The following is a 15,332-nucleotide window of genomic DNA, read 5'->3' on the forward strand; positions in this document are numbered from 1 at the left end:
GATCAAGTGATCCTCCTGCCTCGGCGTCTCAGACTTGTTTTACCTTTTGTACATGGTTTCTTACTTAATCGAATCGCTGTTCTGTTACGTAATATATGCACTAAAATACATCTGTGTCCTTTGAGTGTGCATGATCACGACTTTTTACTAATGGGCTTCATGGTCAAAAACATTTGAAGACCATTGGCTCTTGGCTCCTACAGCTGGGGTGACTCAGAAACTAAGAAGGACTGGGCCCCGACAGGGACTGGACACTGAAGGCCTTCCACAGGCCACCTACCCAAGACCCGTAGGTCACGGCCTTGACGATCGGAGCCAGCAGAGTTGGATGCCAGGCAGAGGTAGTGGCCGGCGTCCTGGGCAAGGACTGGCTGGATTCTCAGGGAACCCTCAGGCAGAATTTCGAACCTAGAATGGACGGGGGGTTGCCCTGGAGATGAGCAAGCCAGCGGGGTCTGGAGCAGGGCTGTCTCTAGCAAGCCCCTTCCCTCTGCCCCCACTTTCCCAGTGAGAGGATGCTGATATGGTTTGGTTCTGTCTCCACCCAAATCTCATCTTGTAGCTCCCATAATTCCCACATGTTGTGAGAGGGACCTGGTGAGAGATGATTGAATTGGGGGGCGGGTCTTTCCCGTGCTGGTCTCATGATAGTGAATGGGTCTCACGAGATCTGATAGTTTTAAAAACGTAAGTTTCTCTGCACAAGCTCTCTCTTTGCCTGCTGCCATCCACTTAAGATGTAACTTGTTCCTCCTTTCCTTCCACCATGATTGTGAGGCCTCCCCAGCCATGTGAAACTGCAAGTCCAATAAACCTCTTTCTTTTGTAAATTGCCCAGTCTCAGGTATGTCTTTATCAGCAACATGAAAATGGACTAATACAGATGCTAACTTTGGAGGTCAGAGTCTTGCATCTGTGAGGCCAAGGTCAGGGGGTCAGAGCCATGAGCAGCTCCCCACAGCCCAAGCCAACACTGGAAAGATGGAGAGAAGGGCTGCTTTGGGCATCTCCAGCACCCTCCTGGGCTTGACCTCTCCCGAGACGCAGAAGGCGCAGCACCCTGCTCTTCCTGAGAGCAGCCCCTAGATCTGAAAAATGCCCTTTCCAAGGGCCATGTCTGTACCGTGCAATCCCGCCCCTGGCCACAGTTGATTGGATGGGGGATGGACACATCACTCAGGCTGGGCCAATGGCATTCTGTGCCCTGGGAATTTAGAGTTGGGATTCACAGACAACTTGCTAGTGAGCTGAGGAGCTGTAAACCTGGGTCTGGGGGCCACGGGGTTGTCAGGGGGTGTGTTTCTCCCATGTTCACCAAGGAAGAAGCTAAGAGAGAGAAAGAGATGAAGCCTACACAGAGAGAAGCTGAGAGAAGCTTTAAAACCATCAGATCTCGTGAGATCCATTCATGCCCCCTACCCCGCCCCATCTATCAAGGCTTCTGATCAAGTTAAACAAGCAAGAGACCTTCATGAGTGGTGGGCCTGTCCTTGTGTTCTGAGACACCCCACGTCCTGATGATAAAGTCACTTTTCTGCTCCAATTGCCCAAGTGAGTTTGATTTGCAACCCACAGAGTGGCACCTGAGAGCCTCCCCGAGGCCCACCCCTTCCCTCTCCCACCTGGGGCTCCTGGGATCCAGGGGGACCCTGTCCTTCCGCCAGCTCACGAGGGGTGCGGGCACACCGTCGGCCTGGCAAGGCAGCAGGGCTGTCTGGTTCACTGAGACGTTCACTGCAGGTGGTCCTGACCGGATGGTGGGCACCGCTGGGGAGGGGCACAGAGGGAGTGGTGCTGGGAGCTGTGGCTCCAAGGGGGTGGGCAGGGTGGGGTAAGGTGGGCAGGGTGGGGTGGGGCGGGCCCTACTCACTGTGGATCTCCACGCGGAAGGCCACGCTGGTGCTGCCTGCGGCGTTGCGGGCTGTGCAGCTGTAGTCGCCGCTGTCAGCCGTGCTCAGGGCCTGCAGCTGGAGGAACCTGCCCCGCTCCGGGAACTGTGTGTGGGCGTCCTCCTGGAGAGCCCCACCAGGGTGGAGAGACCCTTATCAGTGCCCAGCTGCACCAGGCCACCTGGCAGCAGACGCAGAAGACTGAGGAACTGGTGAAGCTGGACAGTGGCTCTGTCCTTCCAGGCTGACCGCAGGCCCTGACTGTGCCCCGCCGAGGACCCTCTAAGGAAATGCACCCCTCTGGGAGGAAATGCATCCCCTGTGCCTGGAGTTCCTGTCAGAACACCCACAACCCTGAATCCACAGCCGCAAACTGACCCCATTTGAGGGGTGGGCACAGAGAGCCTTGGTCACCGGCCCAGGCCACACAGCTGCTAAGCATAGCTTGAAGGAGCCAGGGGGAGAATACTGGGTGGGCCTCGGAAGCCCTGAGTGACCTGAGCCTTGCCTCAGTGTCCCCATCCATAAAATGGGAGTGACAATGACAATGGTGGGGGGTACGACAACCGGGGAACGGGGTGCAAAGTGCAGCTCAGAGCGGGCCCTTGGCACCCGCTCTGGATCTTGGATCTGGCCAGGTCAGGTCTGAGGCCTGAGCAGGACAGAAGGCAGCACCCTGGGGCCCCTCCTGGTGCCCACCTGCAGCACGATGCCGTCTCGGTGCCACGTGATCTTGGGCGCTGGCTCTGCCTCCACCGAACACTCCAGGACCAGCTGCCCTGGGGCCAGGCCGACCACAAAGCGGGGGCCTCGGGGCCCAACAATGTTTGGAGGGGCTGGGAAGGGGGTGGCACAAGAGGATATGAGAGGGGGACTCACCCCTGCCACAAGCCTGTCCTGCCTCCCGGTCCTGCCCCCACCCCACCCCCACCACCTACCTTGAACCCTGACCCGGAAGCTCTTCTCAATTGCACCTGCAGGGCTTTCAGCCAGACAAGTGTACAGCCCGGCATCCCTAACCTGGGGATGGAGCGGGTTGAGCAGCTGCCCCTGGCCCCTCTCTGCCCGCCTCCCAATCTGGTTTCTTTCTCATGCAATGAGGGACCCAGGATTCAAACTCAGCCCTGAGAGGTCTGCCATCCACCTCCCAGCCAACCCACGCCCTCTCCCGCCATCTCACTGTTGCTTTAGGGCTGGTGTGATGCCTGCCTCTTCCCAGAAGTTCCCCTTAACTGCACCAGCCCTCCTCTGGCCTAGATGGGGTCACCTGGTTTTGGCATCAGCCTGGGCCCTGACCCTGCTGGCAGCTCCCAAGGGCACGGCCTAGGTGGGTCACCTCCACACCCTCACACCCCACACAGAGGAGGAGCTTCAGCCCAACTTTGTCAACTGCCCACTGGGTCTGGGGAACCTGCAGTCCCTCCCCTCTCCCCCAACCCCCAGCCTCGCCCCATGGCGGCGGCACTGGTACCTGCACATTCTCCACCCGGAGCACCCGTGTGGCTCTGCTGTTGTTCTCCAGCCTGGTCAGGGCCTGCCCGTCCTTATGCCAGGTGATGTTGGGCTGGGGGGTGCCCTGGGCATCACAGAGGAGCTCCATCGGGGCGCCGGGGGTCAGCGACAGCTCTGTAGGCTGGCCTGAGTCCTCAATGTGAGGGGGCTCTGCAAGCCACCATGGAGGGGAACACACAATTGACACACGTTTCCTGGACGGTACCGCACTTGAAAACACTGTGCTGAGTCCGGGGGCTCTGCTCCCACATTTTGGTGGCCCTTGTTCTTGCATCTGCCACCAAAGTTTGGTGGAAAGAAACCAGGAGCACAGCCCTGGGAGAATCAAAGCCCGGCCACCCACTCCCCGCAGGCAAGGAAGGTGAGAGAGGCATCCCAGCCGGAACCAAGTTCCCTGAGTTCTGCTCCCAGGTGGCAGTCCCAGGTCTCCAGGGTACTCACCTCCCCCACTGTCCTTCCCATTGCCCCTAGAGTCCCACCCTCTCCCCCAAGCCCAGAGAAGCTGGCCAGAGGCCAGAGGACCCACCCATGACAGTCAGCTGGAAATGCCTCCTGGCTTCCCCCGCCTCGCTCACGGCCACACAGGAGTAGGTCCCCGAGTCATCGGCTCCCACTGCCTCCAGCTGCAGGCTGGGCCCCTGCTCGAGGCTCTGGGACAACAAGGGCTCCCCGTCCTTCATCCACGACACGAGAGGCAGGGGAACGCCCTGGGCCTCGCACGAGAGTTCCACCAGGGAGCCACGAACCACCACCACGTCATTCTGGAACTCCACCGGCTCCAGGACAGGGGGCACTGTGGAGGGCAGAAAGGTGGGCAGGAACCATTCTATTCCAGGACTCTCATCTCCAGTACTCAGCTTAGACATCACCTCTTCCAGGAAGCCGCCCTGGTCCCCCAAGGCCAGGTGAGGTGCCCTCCTCTGTGCTCCCACAGCATCCTCTCCATCCCCCAGTGTCACTAGTTCCCTGGAATTGTGATTGTCTCTTTACAGAGCTGCTTCCTGCCTCTATGCCCCCACCTATCCTGGGCATATCAGAGTGCCCACAGCTACTTGTGAGGTGCGAACGAGCAATCCAGTGAGTCAGAGACTGAGCCGCAGTGTCCGCTCTCCTTGATGCCCCCAGGGCCCATCCTTAGTTCCACCCAGATGGGCAGGGGGGCCAAGGGCCTTGATTCTCACCCACCAAGGCCAGAGACCCCCTTGCCCCACCCCTGCTCCATACCCTGCACCTGCAAGGTGAAGTTCCTGTCTGCCACTCCAGCTGGGCTTGCGGCCACGCAGGTGAAGATGCCAGCATCTGCCAATTGCACCTTGGAAATCCTGAATCCCCCGAGAGGAGAGGGAGAAGGAGAGAAAAGAAAGGCAGAGAGAGAGAGAGAGAGAGAGAGGGAGAGAGAGAGGAAGAGAGAGGGAGAGAGAGGAAGAGAGAGGGAGAGAGAGAGAGAGAGAGAGGAAGAGAGAGGGAGAGAGAGAGAGAGAGAGAGAGGAAGAGAGAGGGAGAGAGAGGAAGAGAGAGGGAGAGAGAGAGAGAGAGAGAGGAAGAGAGAGGGAGAGAGAGGAAGAGAGAGGGAGAGAGAGAGAGAGAGAGAGGAAGAGAGAGGGAGAGAGAGAGAGAGGAAGAGAGAGGGAGAGAGAGGGAGAGAGAGGGAGAGAGAGGGAGAGAGAGGGAGAGAGAGGAAGAGAGAGGGAGAGAGTGGAAGAGAGAGGAAGAGAGAGAGAGAGAGAGGGAGAGAGACAGGAGAGGCTGGCTGCGTGGAAAGACTTCCTCCCTTTTCCATCCTTTGTCTCCCAAGAGCTTGCTGGCCAGAGGGGGCGGGGTGACTGAGCCCAGTCTTTGCTTAAACTCTCTCTCTCTCTCTCTTTTTTTTTTTTTTTTTTGAGATGGTGAGATGGTGTCTCAATCTGTCACCCAGGCTGGAGTGCAGTGGCGCGATCTCGGCTCACTGCAAGCTCCGCCTCCCGGGTTCACGCCATTCTCCTGCCTCAGCCTCCCGAGTAGCTGGGACTACAGGCACCTGCCACCAGGCCCGGCTAATTTTTTGTATTTTTAGTAGAGATGGGGTTTCACCGTGTTAGCTAGGATGGTCTTGATCTTCTGACCTTGTAATCTGCCCGCCTTGGCCTCCCAAAGTGCTGGGATTACAGGCGTGAGCCACCGCACCCGGCCTGCTTAAACTCTTTACCTGGGTTCCCGGTGCCCCCAGGATAAAGCCTCCAGCTGCCTCCACCCCTGCTGCCTGCTCCAACCAATCTCATTCTGAAGCCAGACCTCCTGCCTCCCAAATTCGGGAAGCTCCGCGTCCCACATGGACAGCTTGGCTCCCCTTCCTCTACGCAGCCCTCTTTGCCCTCAGAACTCACTGGAGTCATCTCAGCTCACTGGCTTCACTCTCTGTCCTCCCACTTTCTCTCAGCCCCTTTCGCCCCAACCACTCCTCCTGAGCTGCTCTTGCCCAGTCCCAGTGACAGCCACAGCACCAAAGCCAGCAGTCCGTCCTCAGGCCTCGTCTCCTGTGGCCCAGTTGGTCTCTCCTTCCCTGAAACCTGACTTCTCCTGCATCTCCTCCTACCCCGACCACCTCCCCTTCCCTGGGTCCCTGAGACCCATCCTAGCATTAGCATCTGGGGCGCAGTCCACACTCGCTGTGGGGTGGGGAGTGGGTGTTGCAGCCAGTCCTGGCTTCCAGCACCTCCCATTTGCTGACAATCCCCACATGTCCACTCTGAGTGGAATAGCCAACGCCTGTCCGCCGTCTCCCCTACCTGAGGGTGTGGCCAGAGCCGTGGAGGAGGGTGCGCTGGGAGAGCGGGAGGGGCAGGCCGTCCTTGAGCCAGCTCACGTGGATGGGCGGGGAGCCCCGCACAGGGCACACCATGGTCACCAGCTCCCCAGGCCTGCTCACTAGGGTCCCTGAGCCGTCTGCTCCCTGCTCGATGGTGGGAGGAACTGAGGGTGGGTAGAAAAAAGAGGGGTAGTGCGGAGGTCTTGGGAGGAAGGTGGGCTCCTCCCAGGGAAATCCCAGAAGGGGAGACCTGGACTTCTGCCGCCAGCAACCACAGTGGTCCCTTGTGAAGGATGAGGCCCGCTGCATGGGGGACACAGCCACTCCCTGACTCTCTTCTCACCTCCCCAATCTCCGCTATACCCTGGGCTGGCACTATTGTCCTCTAGTTTGAGGATGGGCCGTGGAGGCCCAGGGAAGTGAGACCCGTGGCCCAGGTCACAGTGTGGGCTTTGCTCACATGTCGCCTTATCTCCCGTGCCCAGGACCACGCATCACCCTCCAGATGCCCCGGGGCTCCTCACCCAGCACATTCACCGTGTGCAGCCTGGCGTCCTCCCCGGCTGGGTTGTGGGCCACGCAGGTGTAGGCACCCGCGTCCGAGGCCCTCAGGCCTTTTAGCACCAGGGAGCCGCCGTCCAGGTAGAACCTGCCACAGGGAAGGAGGGCCCAGGGCAGAGGCGTAAGGGAACGTGGGCCCTACCGCCTCTGGGGAGGGCATGGGCCAAGTCTTACCGGAGGTGGGGGCCCATGTCCTGGCCCAGCGGACTGCCATCCTTCAGCCAGGCCACGTCCGGCGGCGGCTGCCCATCGGCCTCACAGTCCAGCCGCACCTCCTGCCCTTCCAAGACATGGTGCTCCTGCGCCACGCCTGAGCTCCGGATCCGGGGGGCCACTGAGGCAGGGGTGCAGTGAGGCCCTGGGTGATGGCAGGGGCTGCCATGGGAGTGGGACAGGAGGGTGCAGGCGCAGACCTACCCAGCACTGCTACCACGAAGTCCTTGCGGGCCTCAGCCTGGGTGTTCTCAGCCACGCACGTGTAGGTGCCCGCCTGGGCTGGTTGCAGGCGGCTCAGCTGGAGGCGGCCCCCCCGGGAGACCACACCATGCACCGCGCTGCTCTCTGTGGGACAGAGGGCTCCCCTGAATCCCCCAGCCCCTTCTTGTGCTCATAGGAAACTGAGCCCCACAGAGGCAGAGGCTCCTTCTTATATGTCCCCACCTTCCCCAGCCCAGTCTCTGCTCCTTAGAAGCCTCCCTCATTTCCTTCCACTTGAGACAGCTCTTCCCAAGGGACCCGCTCCCTTCAGTGTCCAGGATTTGCTCTCAGGCCCAGCTCTCAGCTCCCATCCTCTCTCTCCCCGCCCTGCCCCTCTACCCCCATCTATCAAGGTTTCTGCTGTTGCTTTCTCCCTCCCTGCCCTGCCCCTCTACCCCTGTCTATCAAGGTTTCTGCTTTTGCTTTCTCCCTCCCTGCCCTGCCCCTCTACCCCCGTCTATCAAGGTTTCTGCTTTTGCTTTCTCCCTCCCTGCCCTGCCCCTCTACCCCTGTCTATCAAGGTTTCTGCTCAAGTCAAACCAGCCCCTCACTGACCCTACGCAGGTCACCCTGGGGCCTCCCCCTGGGCCTCTGCTCGGGCTCCTCCCACTCCCGGCCTTCAGGCCTCCCCCTTCATTCTCTCCAGCCACACCCCTGCCCAAAGGCATCTCTAACGGCCCCAGCCCAGGCCAATCTCCTTGCCCAGATCCTCATGGATCCTTCCAGCCTCTCAACACAAAGACACGAGCAACTGCCCCATGTCCAGCGCAGAGTCTGGGAATCAAGATGAGGGCAGCTCAGTCCCTGTCCTCAAGGAGTTCACAATGTATCAGGGGTGGGGGCCATGAAACAAGGGGACCCAGTGCTGACAAGCCCTGTGAGCCCCTGATGGAGCCGGGGAACTTGGGGGACAGGAAGGGTGGGGGAGGGCTTCCAGAGGTGGTGAATCTCTGCTGAGACGTGAATGTTGAGCAGGAATCAGCCGGGGGGAGCAGGGGTGACCACGGGAGCCTGGGTGGGTATTCCAGGCAGGGAACACATGTGCCAAGAGCTGGACGCAAAGGGAGGCGGGGCCTACAGCCACCTGACCCGAGAGAGGCAATGACACAGGTCCACACAGAAACACGAACACAGAGGTTCACAGCAGCACTGAGCATCTCAGCCAAAAGATGCAGACACCCCAAATGCCCATCAACTGACCAGTGGATGCACAACACGTGACACAGCCACACAATGGAATATTCAGCCACAGAAGGGAATGAAGAGAAAAATTTAATTTTTAAAAATAATGAAGCACTGGCTGGGCACGGTGGCTCATGCCTATAATCCCAGCACTGTGGGAGGCCGAGGCAGGTGGATCACCTGAGGTCAGGAGTTCAAGACCAGCCTGACCAACATGGTGGAACCCCATCTCTACTAAAAATACAAACATTAGCTGGGCATGGTGGTGCGAGCCTGTAATCCCAGCTACTCGGGAGGCTGAGGCAGGAGAATCACTTCAACCCAGGAGGCGGAGGTTGCAGTGAGCCGAGATTGTGGCACTGCACCCCAGCCTGGGTAACAGAGCGAGACCCCGTCTCAAAAAAAAAAAAAGAATGAAGTACTGATCCATGCTACAACATGGATGAAACTTGAAAACACGCTAAGTGGAAGGAGCCAGACACAAAAGGCCACACACTCTATGATGCCATTAATGTGAAATGCCCAGAACAGGCCAATCCACAGAGACAGAAAGCAGATTTGTGGTTTCCTGGGTCTGGGGGAAGAAGAAATGGGGGGAAAACGGGGAGTGATTGCTAATGGGTATGGGTGTCCTTTTGGTGATAAAAATGTTCTAAATTTGATTGTGGTGAGGGTCACACAACTCTGTGACTGTACTACAAATCACTGAATTGGATGTTTTCAGTGGGTGAATTATATAGTGTGTGAATTATATCCCAATAAAGCTGTTACTGAGAGAGAGGGGCAGGTTCGAGGAGCCAGCACAGCCACGTTTAGCGCATGGAGGGGCAGGGAGAGGTGGCTGGCAGTGCCGGCCCCTGCTGTGGACGGATTTCCACCACACAAGGGACCAGCTCCGAGCTGTACCTTCAGACCTTTCTGCCCCACGTGGAGCCTGCGTGAGAGGCACAGTGGGCCCAGGAGACCATGTGGGGCTTCTGCCGTCATGCGGAGGAATGGTGGGCACAGCAGTGGCCAGAATGGGGAGGCCTGGATGGGGGATGGGGTTGACCAACGGCCCAGCTAGGACAGAGCTGAGTCACCACCAAGGAGCAGCTCCGGGGGCCAATGCTGAGCCCAGTGTCAGCCAGTGGGCTTTCCACGGCCCTCAGCACCTGCCCTGCACAATGGAGAGCCCACGTCTGCTGTCTCATGGGAGCTGACTGAGGACGTGGATGCAAAGGAGCTTCCAAACCCTCACAGGAGACGCTCTTTATGTTTGGATTCCAAGGGCCAATAAATAACGCTTCACTCAAACACAAATGTGGGGGGGCCAACACGGCACTGCCAGTCTCTGGTTTTGCCAAGATCATCAACAACCAATAACTTCCTTCGTCCGCTTCTGCTGTCATCTTATTAAAGAAAGGAATGCTTTACGCAAAACAGACAAGGACAGATGTGCTCACCCACGGGCATCCTGTCCTTCAGCCAAGTGACCGTGGGTGCAGGGACCCCGGACACATCACAGGTCAGGACCAGGGGGCTCCCAGCCACCTGGCTCACTGTCTCTGTCTTGGGGTTCTCAAATGTTGGGGGCACTGCAGGAAGAAAGCCAGACTGTCAGAATTCTGAGACTCTTCCCCGATTTCCTTCCCCTCAGGCAGATCAGGGAGGCCTAAGAAGCCCTTCCTGGTAGTTAGGAGTTCCCATTTTATATTTTATTCACAAATGTAAATAGAACCAGTGCCTGGCTATTTTAAAGCATACAAAGCAAAGCTCCAGCGGGGTCTCCTTAGCTCAAGGATGGTAAATGGGAGGCTCACTCACCCACAGTCCTTAACCTGTGCCAGGGCAGACATCACTAATCGATCCCAACACTCTCTCCTGCTCCGCCAGGATGAAGTCACACACCCCAGGCAGCCACCACCAGCAGAACAGAGTCAACCAGGCTCAAGATGAAATGCCTTTGCCCTCAGGGACCAGATATTCCCCCTCTTTCCACTGTTCATCAATGTAGCCATCAGAAAGGGCTGGGAGCTTTGAGCAGCAAGCCTGGTGTCAGTCCTTTTCTTGTTACTTTATTTTTTATTTTTTGTAGATTCAAGTTCTCACTATGTTGCCCTGTCTGATCTCAAACTCCTGGGCTCAAGTGATCACCCCTGCCTCAGCCTTTCAAAGTGCTGGGATTAAGGCATGAGCCCCTGCACTCCATCTTGTCAGTCCTTTTCAACGATTGTGTTGCGTATGGCTCAGGGTTGCATGTGCCCACCGCTCACCTGGTTGGGAGGCTACTGGCTTTGGCATCTGTGACAGATGGCTGGTGTCCCCTCAGCCCGTTCTTCCCACTGTGCATAGCAGAGTTTTAGCTGAGCCCACGATTACTCTAGCAGAAACTACATTTCCCAGTGTCCCCTGCAGCCAGCTGCCTGAGCGCTCACTAATGGCATACACGCAGAAGGGACAGGTGCAACTTCTGCATGAAATAAATGCTTGCCCACCACTTCTGCTCTTTTCTGCTTCCTGTGGGCCAGGACAGGATGCCGTGTCCCAGTTTCAACCATATACACAAGAACAACACCCTAAGAAATGGAAGATCAACAGGAGGGAAGGAACCCGGGTCCCTTAACTACCGCATGGAGCTGAGCTACCCACCAGCCTAGACACCCACCTCTGGGCTTTTGAATAAGAGTTAAACTCTCTCATTTACTCAACCATATTTTGGGGTCTTCTTGTGGCACAGCTAAGTCTCTATTCTAACTAACATGACATCTGAGCACCAGAAAATCTGGCCAAGTTTCCTGGACAGTGTAAATAGGCTCCTCCTCACCCCAGCTGGAGCCACATGTCCAATCAAACGGCATCTGTGCTCCATCCTTGGGTGGATGGGATAGGGCCCCCTGGGGATCAAGATGCAGGTGACGTGGCCTCCTGTGTGTCTGATCTCATAGGGCTCCTTCATCTTAGTGCCCACATGCCAGGCCCTGTGCCCAGCACTTTATAGACACTGTCATGGCGGTCCATGGGATCCATGGGATTGGGCAGGTCCACTGTGCCTGGCAGGCAGCTACTGCTTTTAGACTCATTCACTGAAGGTAAACCTTAGGCTCTGAGGGACAAAGTCACTCTACTAAGCTCCATGAAGCAGGTCACTGGCAGAGTTCTATTTGGAGCCTGCTAACCTTAGTTTTTTAAATTCTAGAAATTAGCTGGGTGCAGTGGCTCACGCCTGTAATGTCAGCACTTTGGGAGGCTGAGGCAGGAGGTTTGCTTGAGTCCAGGGGTTCGAAACCAGCCTGGGCAACATAATGAGGCCCCATCTCTACAAAAAGAAAGAGATGTAGATATAGATATGTACACAAATTCTAGTCATCGTGCCTTCAGCACTTAGCAGCACTGCCTCTGCCCAGCTATTGTCTTTGTCCTCCTTGGCAGCCCTGGGTGTTGCTAGGGGCTCCACAGTCACGTTGGCCAGGCTGGTCCCTGGCTTACCCTGGACGGTGAGGGTGAAGGTCCGCACGGCCTCCCCAGCCACGTTGCTGACTTTACAGCTGTATAAACCTTTATCCGATACCTGAGAGAGGAAGAGCACACAGTGGCTGTGTGCTGGAGCTGGAAGTGGGGTGCTAGGGCTCCCCAAAAGCATCTAGCCCCCCAAAACTTCCAGAGCAGGGGCCTCCCAAATATGCTGGTCCTGACTGGGGAGCCAAAGGGAATCAGGACGCTCTGGCCTTTTCCAAGAGCCTCAAGAAGCAGAAGGGCCCCTCAACAGTGAATACACAGGCTCTGGGGGCCTCCCTCCCTGGGCCAAGCTGGCAGGAAGAGGTCACCCTTGCTGTGGGGATGGAGGCTGGCCAGGAATGGATTTCCAGGGGGACAGCAAACATTCATCCAACAAACACTGTGAGCATCTAATCCACACCAAGGAAGGAGGGAGGGAGGGCAGGGCAGACTCCCAGGAGTCTCAGATGGTCAGCCGGAGCGGACCAGATAAAAGCATCTAGATGCTGAGGAAACCGAGGCAGGAAGGGCTCATGCCATGACTGCAGGGCTGGGTCTGGAACGTGACTCCAGAGCCCTGAGCTCTGCCCATGTCTTCCACCCTGGAAGCTGCTAATCAACTCGGTTTGGGGTCTGACAGGCCAAGGAGGCAGCAACTCATATCCTACCCACCTTCCTCCCCGCAGCTCGCCAGGGCTGGGAGGCAACTTTCCTGCAGCGCTCATGGCTGCCTGTGCCCCCAAGGTTGCTCACCTGGGCTTCCTGGATCTCCAGCCTCTGCCCACCCCGCAGAGCCTGGGTCCGCTGCGCCAGGACCAGGGGCTGCCCATCCTTGTACCAGGTCACAGTTGGCTCAGGGAGCGCATCTGTCTCGCAGCTCAGGACAGCTTTGTCCCCAACCCTCACCAGGACTGCATCCTGGGGGCCGCTGGGAGCCTGCCTGAAGGCAGGGGGAACTGGGGGCAGGAGATAGCAGAGTGAGGTGCTGCAGCTTTCCCCGCGCCCTCCCCACTCAGCCACAGGGAAAATGCCAGTGGAAACCCACCAGGGTCACACAGCAGACCCAGCCCTGGGGGCTGGCGCAGACCCAGGGGAGGTGGAGGAAGAGAACCAGGCCAGCACGCCAAGGACCCACTGAGTGACCAGGGACAGCCTCCTGCCTCTCTGAGCCTCAGCCTCCTAGATGGGGGAGATGCTGACGCCCGCCCCCACCCAGGCTTTTTCCTACAGGGGCAGGCCCCAGCTGGGTTACAGCCCTCTGTCGGGGCCCGTTCAGCCCCTGTGGCTCCAGTGAACCAATGTAGAAGCCCTCCTTCCCCATGGCTGTGAGCCCACAGGCCTGGCGCAGTGTCTGGCTGGTGTTCGTGCAAGTGAATGGACCAGCCCTGGGGCTAGAAAGAACCTTCCAGCGAGTCCTTGCTCAAGACACCTTGGGCCAGCTTTTCCCCAAGAGGATTCTGAAGACCACGAGCCTTGAAACAGGCTCCACCGTGAAACAGGCTTCCCCCGCCGCACAAGGCTTGGGGAGGCCCCTTCCCCAGCCAGGCTCTTGGGGCCCATCCCACTGCTCCCCCTCCTCAGAGCTGATCCGTGCGGGCGTCCCAGCCTCCCCCTGTGCCTCCTGGCCCTCTCCTGTCTATGTTCTCTGGGGGAGTATGGGCTGAGGGGTGACCGAAGGAGCGGGGACAGTACGAGTCGGGGACAGACATGGACATACCCAGAACACTGAGCTGCACCAGCTTCTGGTCTCGGCCGGCAGCATTGAGGGCTTCGCACATGTACATCCCGGAGTCCGACAGCCGTGCTCTCCCCAGCTGCAGCGTGTGGGTGCCTGCCGGGGGAAGCCAGCCCCTCACACCAGCATTCCAGCCCAGCCCCCAGTCCTAAATCCCTGCACAACTGACGGCCCTGTCCCAGGTCGGGGGAGCAACTCTCTCCCCACGTTACCTTAGAGCTGGGCCGGACACCTCAGTTTACCCACCAGGCAGGAGGAAGACCTCTTCACCCAGGGAGAGGGCCTGGCTGTCCTTGTACCACGTGACCTCGGGGTTTGGGTGAGCGTGGACGTCGCAAGGGAGGGAGACGCTGCTGTTGAGGATGGCAGTGACCTGCTCCAAGTCCAGGCCTGCGATTCGTGGTGGGACTATCCCCACAGCCACCACGGTAGAGAAAGGCATGAGAATCATACCAGCAGGGGAGCACGGAGCCCAAGAGAAACCCTGAGCCTCACCCAGCTCCTGGGGCTTCACCTCGGCACAACTTCAAATAATTCAGAAACCTCCATTTGCCATGACTCTCTTACACAGAAGGACACTGGGTAGGGGATCAGAGAGGGAGAGTCACTGTTCCAAGGCCACACAGCTGGTCAGTGGCAGAGCTAAGATATCAATTCAGGTTTGAGCCCATGACCTTGAGGGCTCAACACTATCTTCCTCCATCTCCAAGACCATCTGGAGACAGAACTCACAGCCACTGCAGTGTGGTGTACGTCATGAGTTGCAGAGGTTAGGAGCGCAGGCTCCGGGGCGGTGAGACCCCCCCGCCGACCCCACTCCTCTCTGAGGGCGACCTCCCTGAGTCTCCTCCCACAGCTGCAAAGCTGGGCTAACCTAGCTCTGCTGGAAGGAGTCAGCCCAGGGAAAGTGCTCAGCCTCGTGTCAGGTACACAGTAAGTGCTCAGTAATGGTGGTGGTAATGCCTGGCCACCTCCAAAGTTGCTTAAAACCACCTGGGGTTGGCCCAGTAGTGATCAGGGCCTCCCAAATGCTCTCTGTCTCGGGATGTGGCTGGGGCCAGCTGGGATCCCTGAACTCTGATTGCAGGACCCAGAGCCCAGGATACTGGAAGCCCCAAGGCAGTGCTCCCTGGGAAGGGAAAAGGAACCCACAGGGGCTGCCTGCTCAGCCCAGCTCACCTTGAACCCTGAGGGTGAAGAGCTTCTCAGCGGAGCCCGCCTGGTTCTCGGCCACACACATGTAGCTGGCGGCGTCGGCCACCTCTGCCGTGGAAACCTGTGGGTGCAGGGAGCCATGCCTGGGAGATACCTGAGACCCCTTGGACACCACCACCCCCAGGAATGACTGCGAGGACTCCCTCCCATCCCATGCCAGGGAAGCAGGCACCAGGCAGCTCATGGAGACCTGGAACCTCCTCCATCCAGGGCCTTGTGTGGCGCTCAGGAGCAGGCGTGTGAGGTTGGTGTTGGGTGGTTCTCTGTAGCAAACCAGATGTGACAAGAGCCTCCCCCACCCCTGTGGAGGGCCGTGCTGTGTGTGTTGGGCTCCCAGGGTCCCTGCAGCTCTGTGTCTGCACATGGGGTGACTCAGGGGGCTGCCTGATGTCTGAGTGCTGGGCACGGCTCTGCACGCGCCAGCTGGTGATCCCGCAGAAGGCTGCTGTGTGCGGTGCTGGGCTCTGGGTCCCGCACTCATGTGCATCCTTTGCTAGGT

The 15,332-nt window shown here is 58.4% G+C and overlaps 1 protein-coding gene across 6 annotated transcripts in view; it reads right to left on the reverse strand.

Moving 5' to 3' along the window:
* Positions 1–15,332, reverse strand: part of HMCN2 (hemicentin 2) — a 169,643-nt gene that overhangs the window by 36,183 nt on the left and 118,128 nt on the right. For all 6 annotated transcript variants that reach the window (XR_010148824.1, XM_016961863.3, XM_063788167.1 and 3 more), the window contains 18 exons: positions 14,798–14,894; positions 13,865–14,026; positions 13,601–13,714; positions 12,637–12,839; positions 11,875–11,956; positions 9,852–9,983; positions 7,165–7,308; positions 6,922–7,081; positions 6,711–6,835; positions 6,167–6,350; positions 4,626–4,723; positions 3,928–4,194; positions 3,361–3,551; positions 2,828–2,909; positions 2,589–2,725; positions 1,871–2,012; positions 1,623–1,767; positions 281–408 (listed from right to left, as the gene is read on the reverse strand). Coding sequence is in view for 5 of the 6 variants with exons in the window: in XM_016961863.3 (XP_016817352.3) it covers positions 281–408; positions 1,623–1,767; positions 1,871–2,012; positions 2,589–2,725; positions 2,828–2,909; positions 3,361–3,551; positions 3,928–4,194; positions 4,626–4,723; positions 6,167–6,350; positions 6,711–6,835; positions 6,922–7,081; positions 7,165–7,308; positions 9,852–9,983; positions 11,875–11,956; positions 12,637–12,839; positions 13,601–13,714; positions 13,865–14,026; positions 14,798–14,894 (2,593 nt within the window). In the remaining variant the exon portion in view is untranslated. The remainder of the gene's footprint in view (positions 1–280; positions 409–1,622; positions 1,768–1,870; positions 2,013–2,588; positions 2,726–2,827; positions 2,910–3,360; positions 3,552–3,927; positions 4,195–4,625; positions 4,724–6,166; positions 6,351–6,710; positions 6,836–6,921; positions 7,082–7,164; positions 7,309–9,851; positions 9,984–11,874; positions 11,957–12,636; positions 12,840–13,600; positions 13,715–13,864; positions 14,027–14,797; positions 14,895–15,332) is intronic.

This window comes from Pan troglodytes, chromosome 11, assembly GCF_028858775.2.
Source record: "Pan troglodytes isolate AG18354 chromosome 11, NHGRI_mPanTro3-v2.0_pri, whole genome shotgun sequence".
Lineage (NCBI taxonomy): Eukaryota > Metazoa > Chordata > Mammalia > Primates > Hominidae > Pan > Pan troglodytes.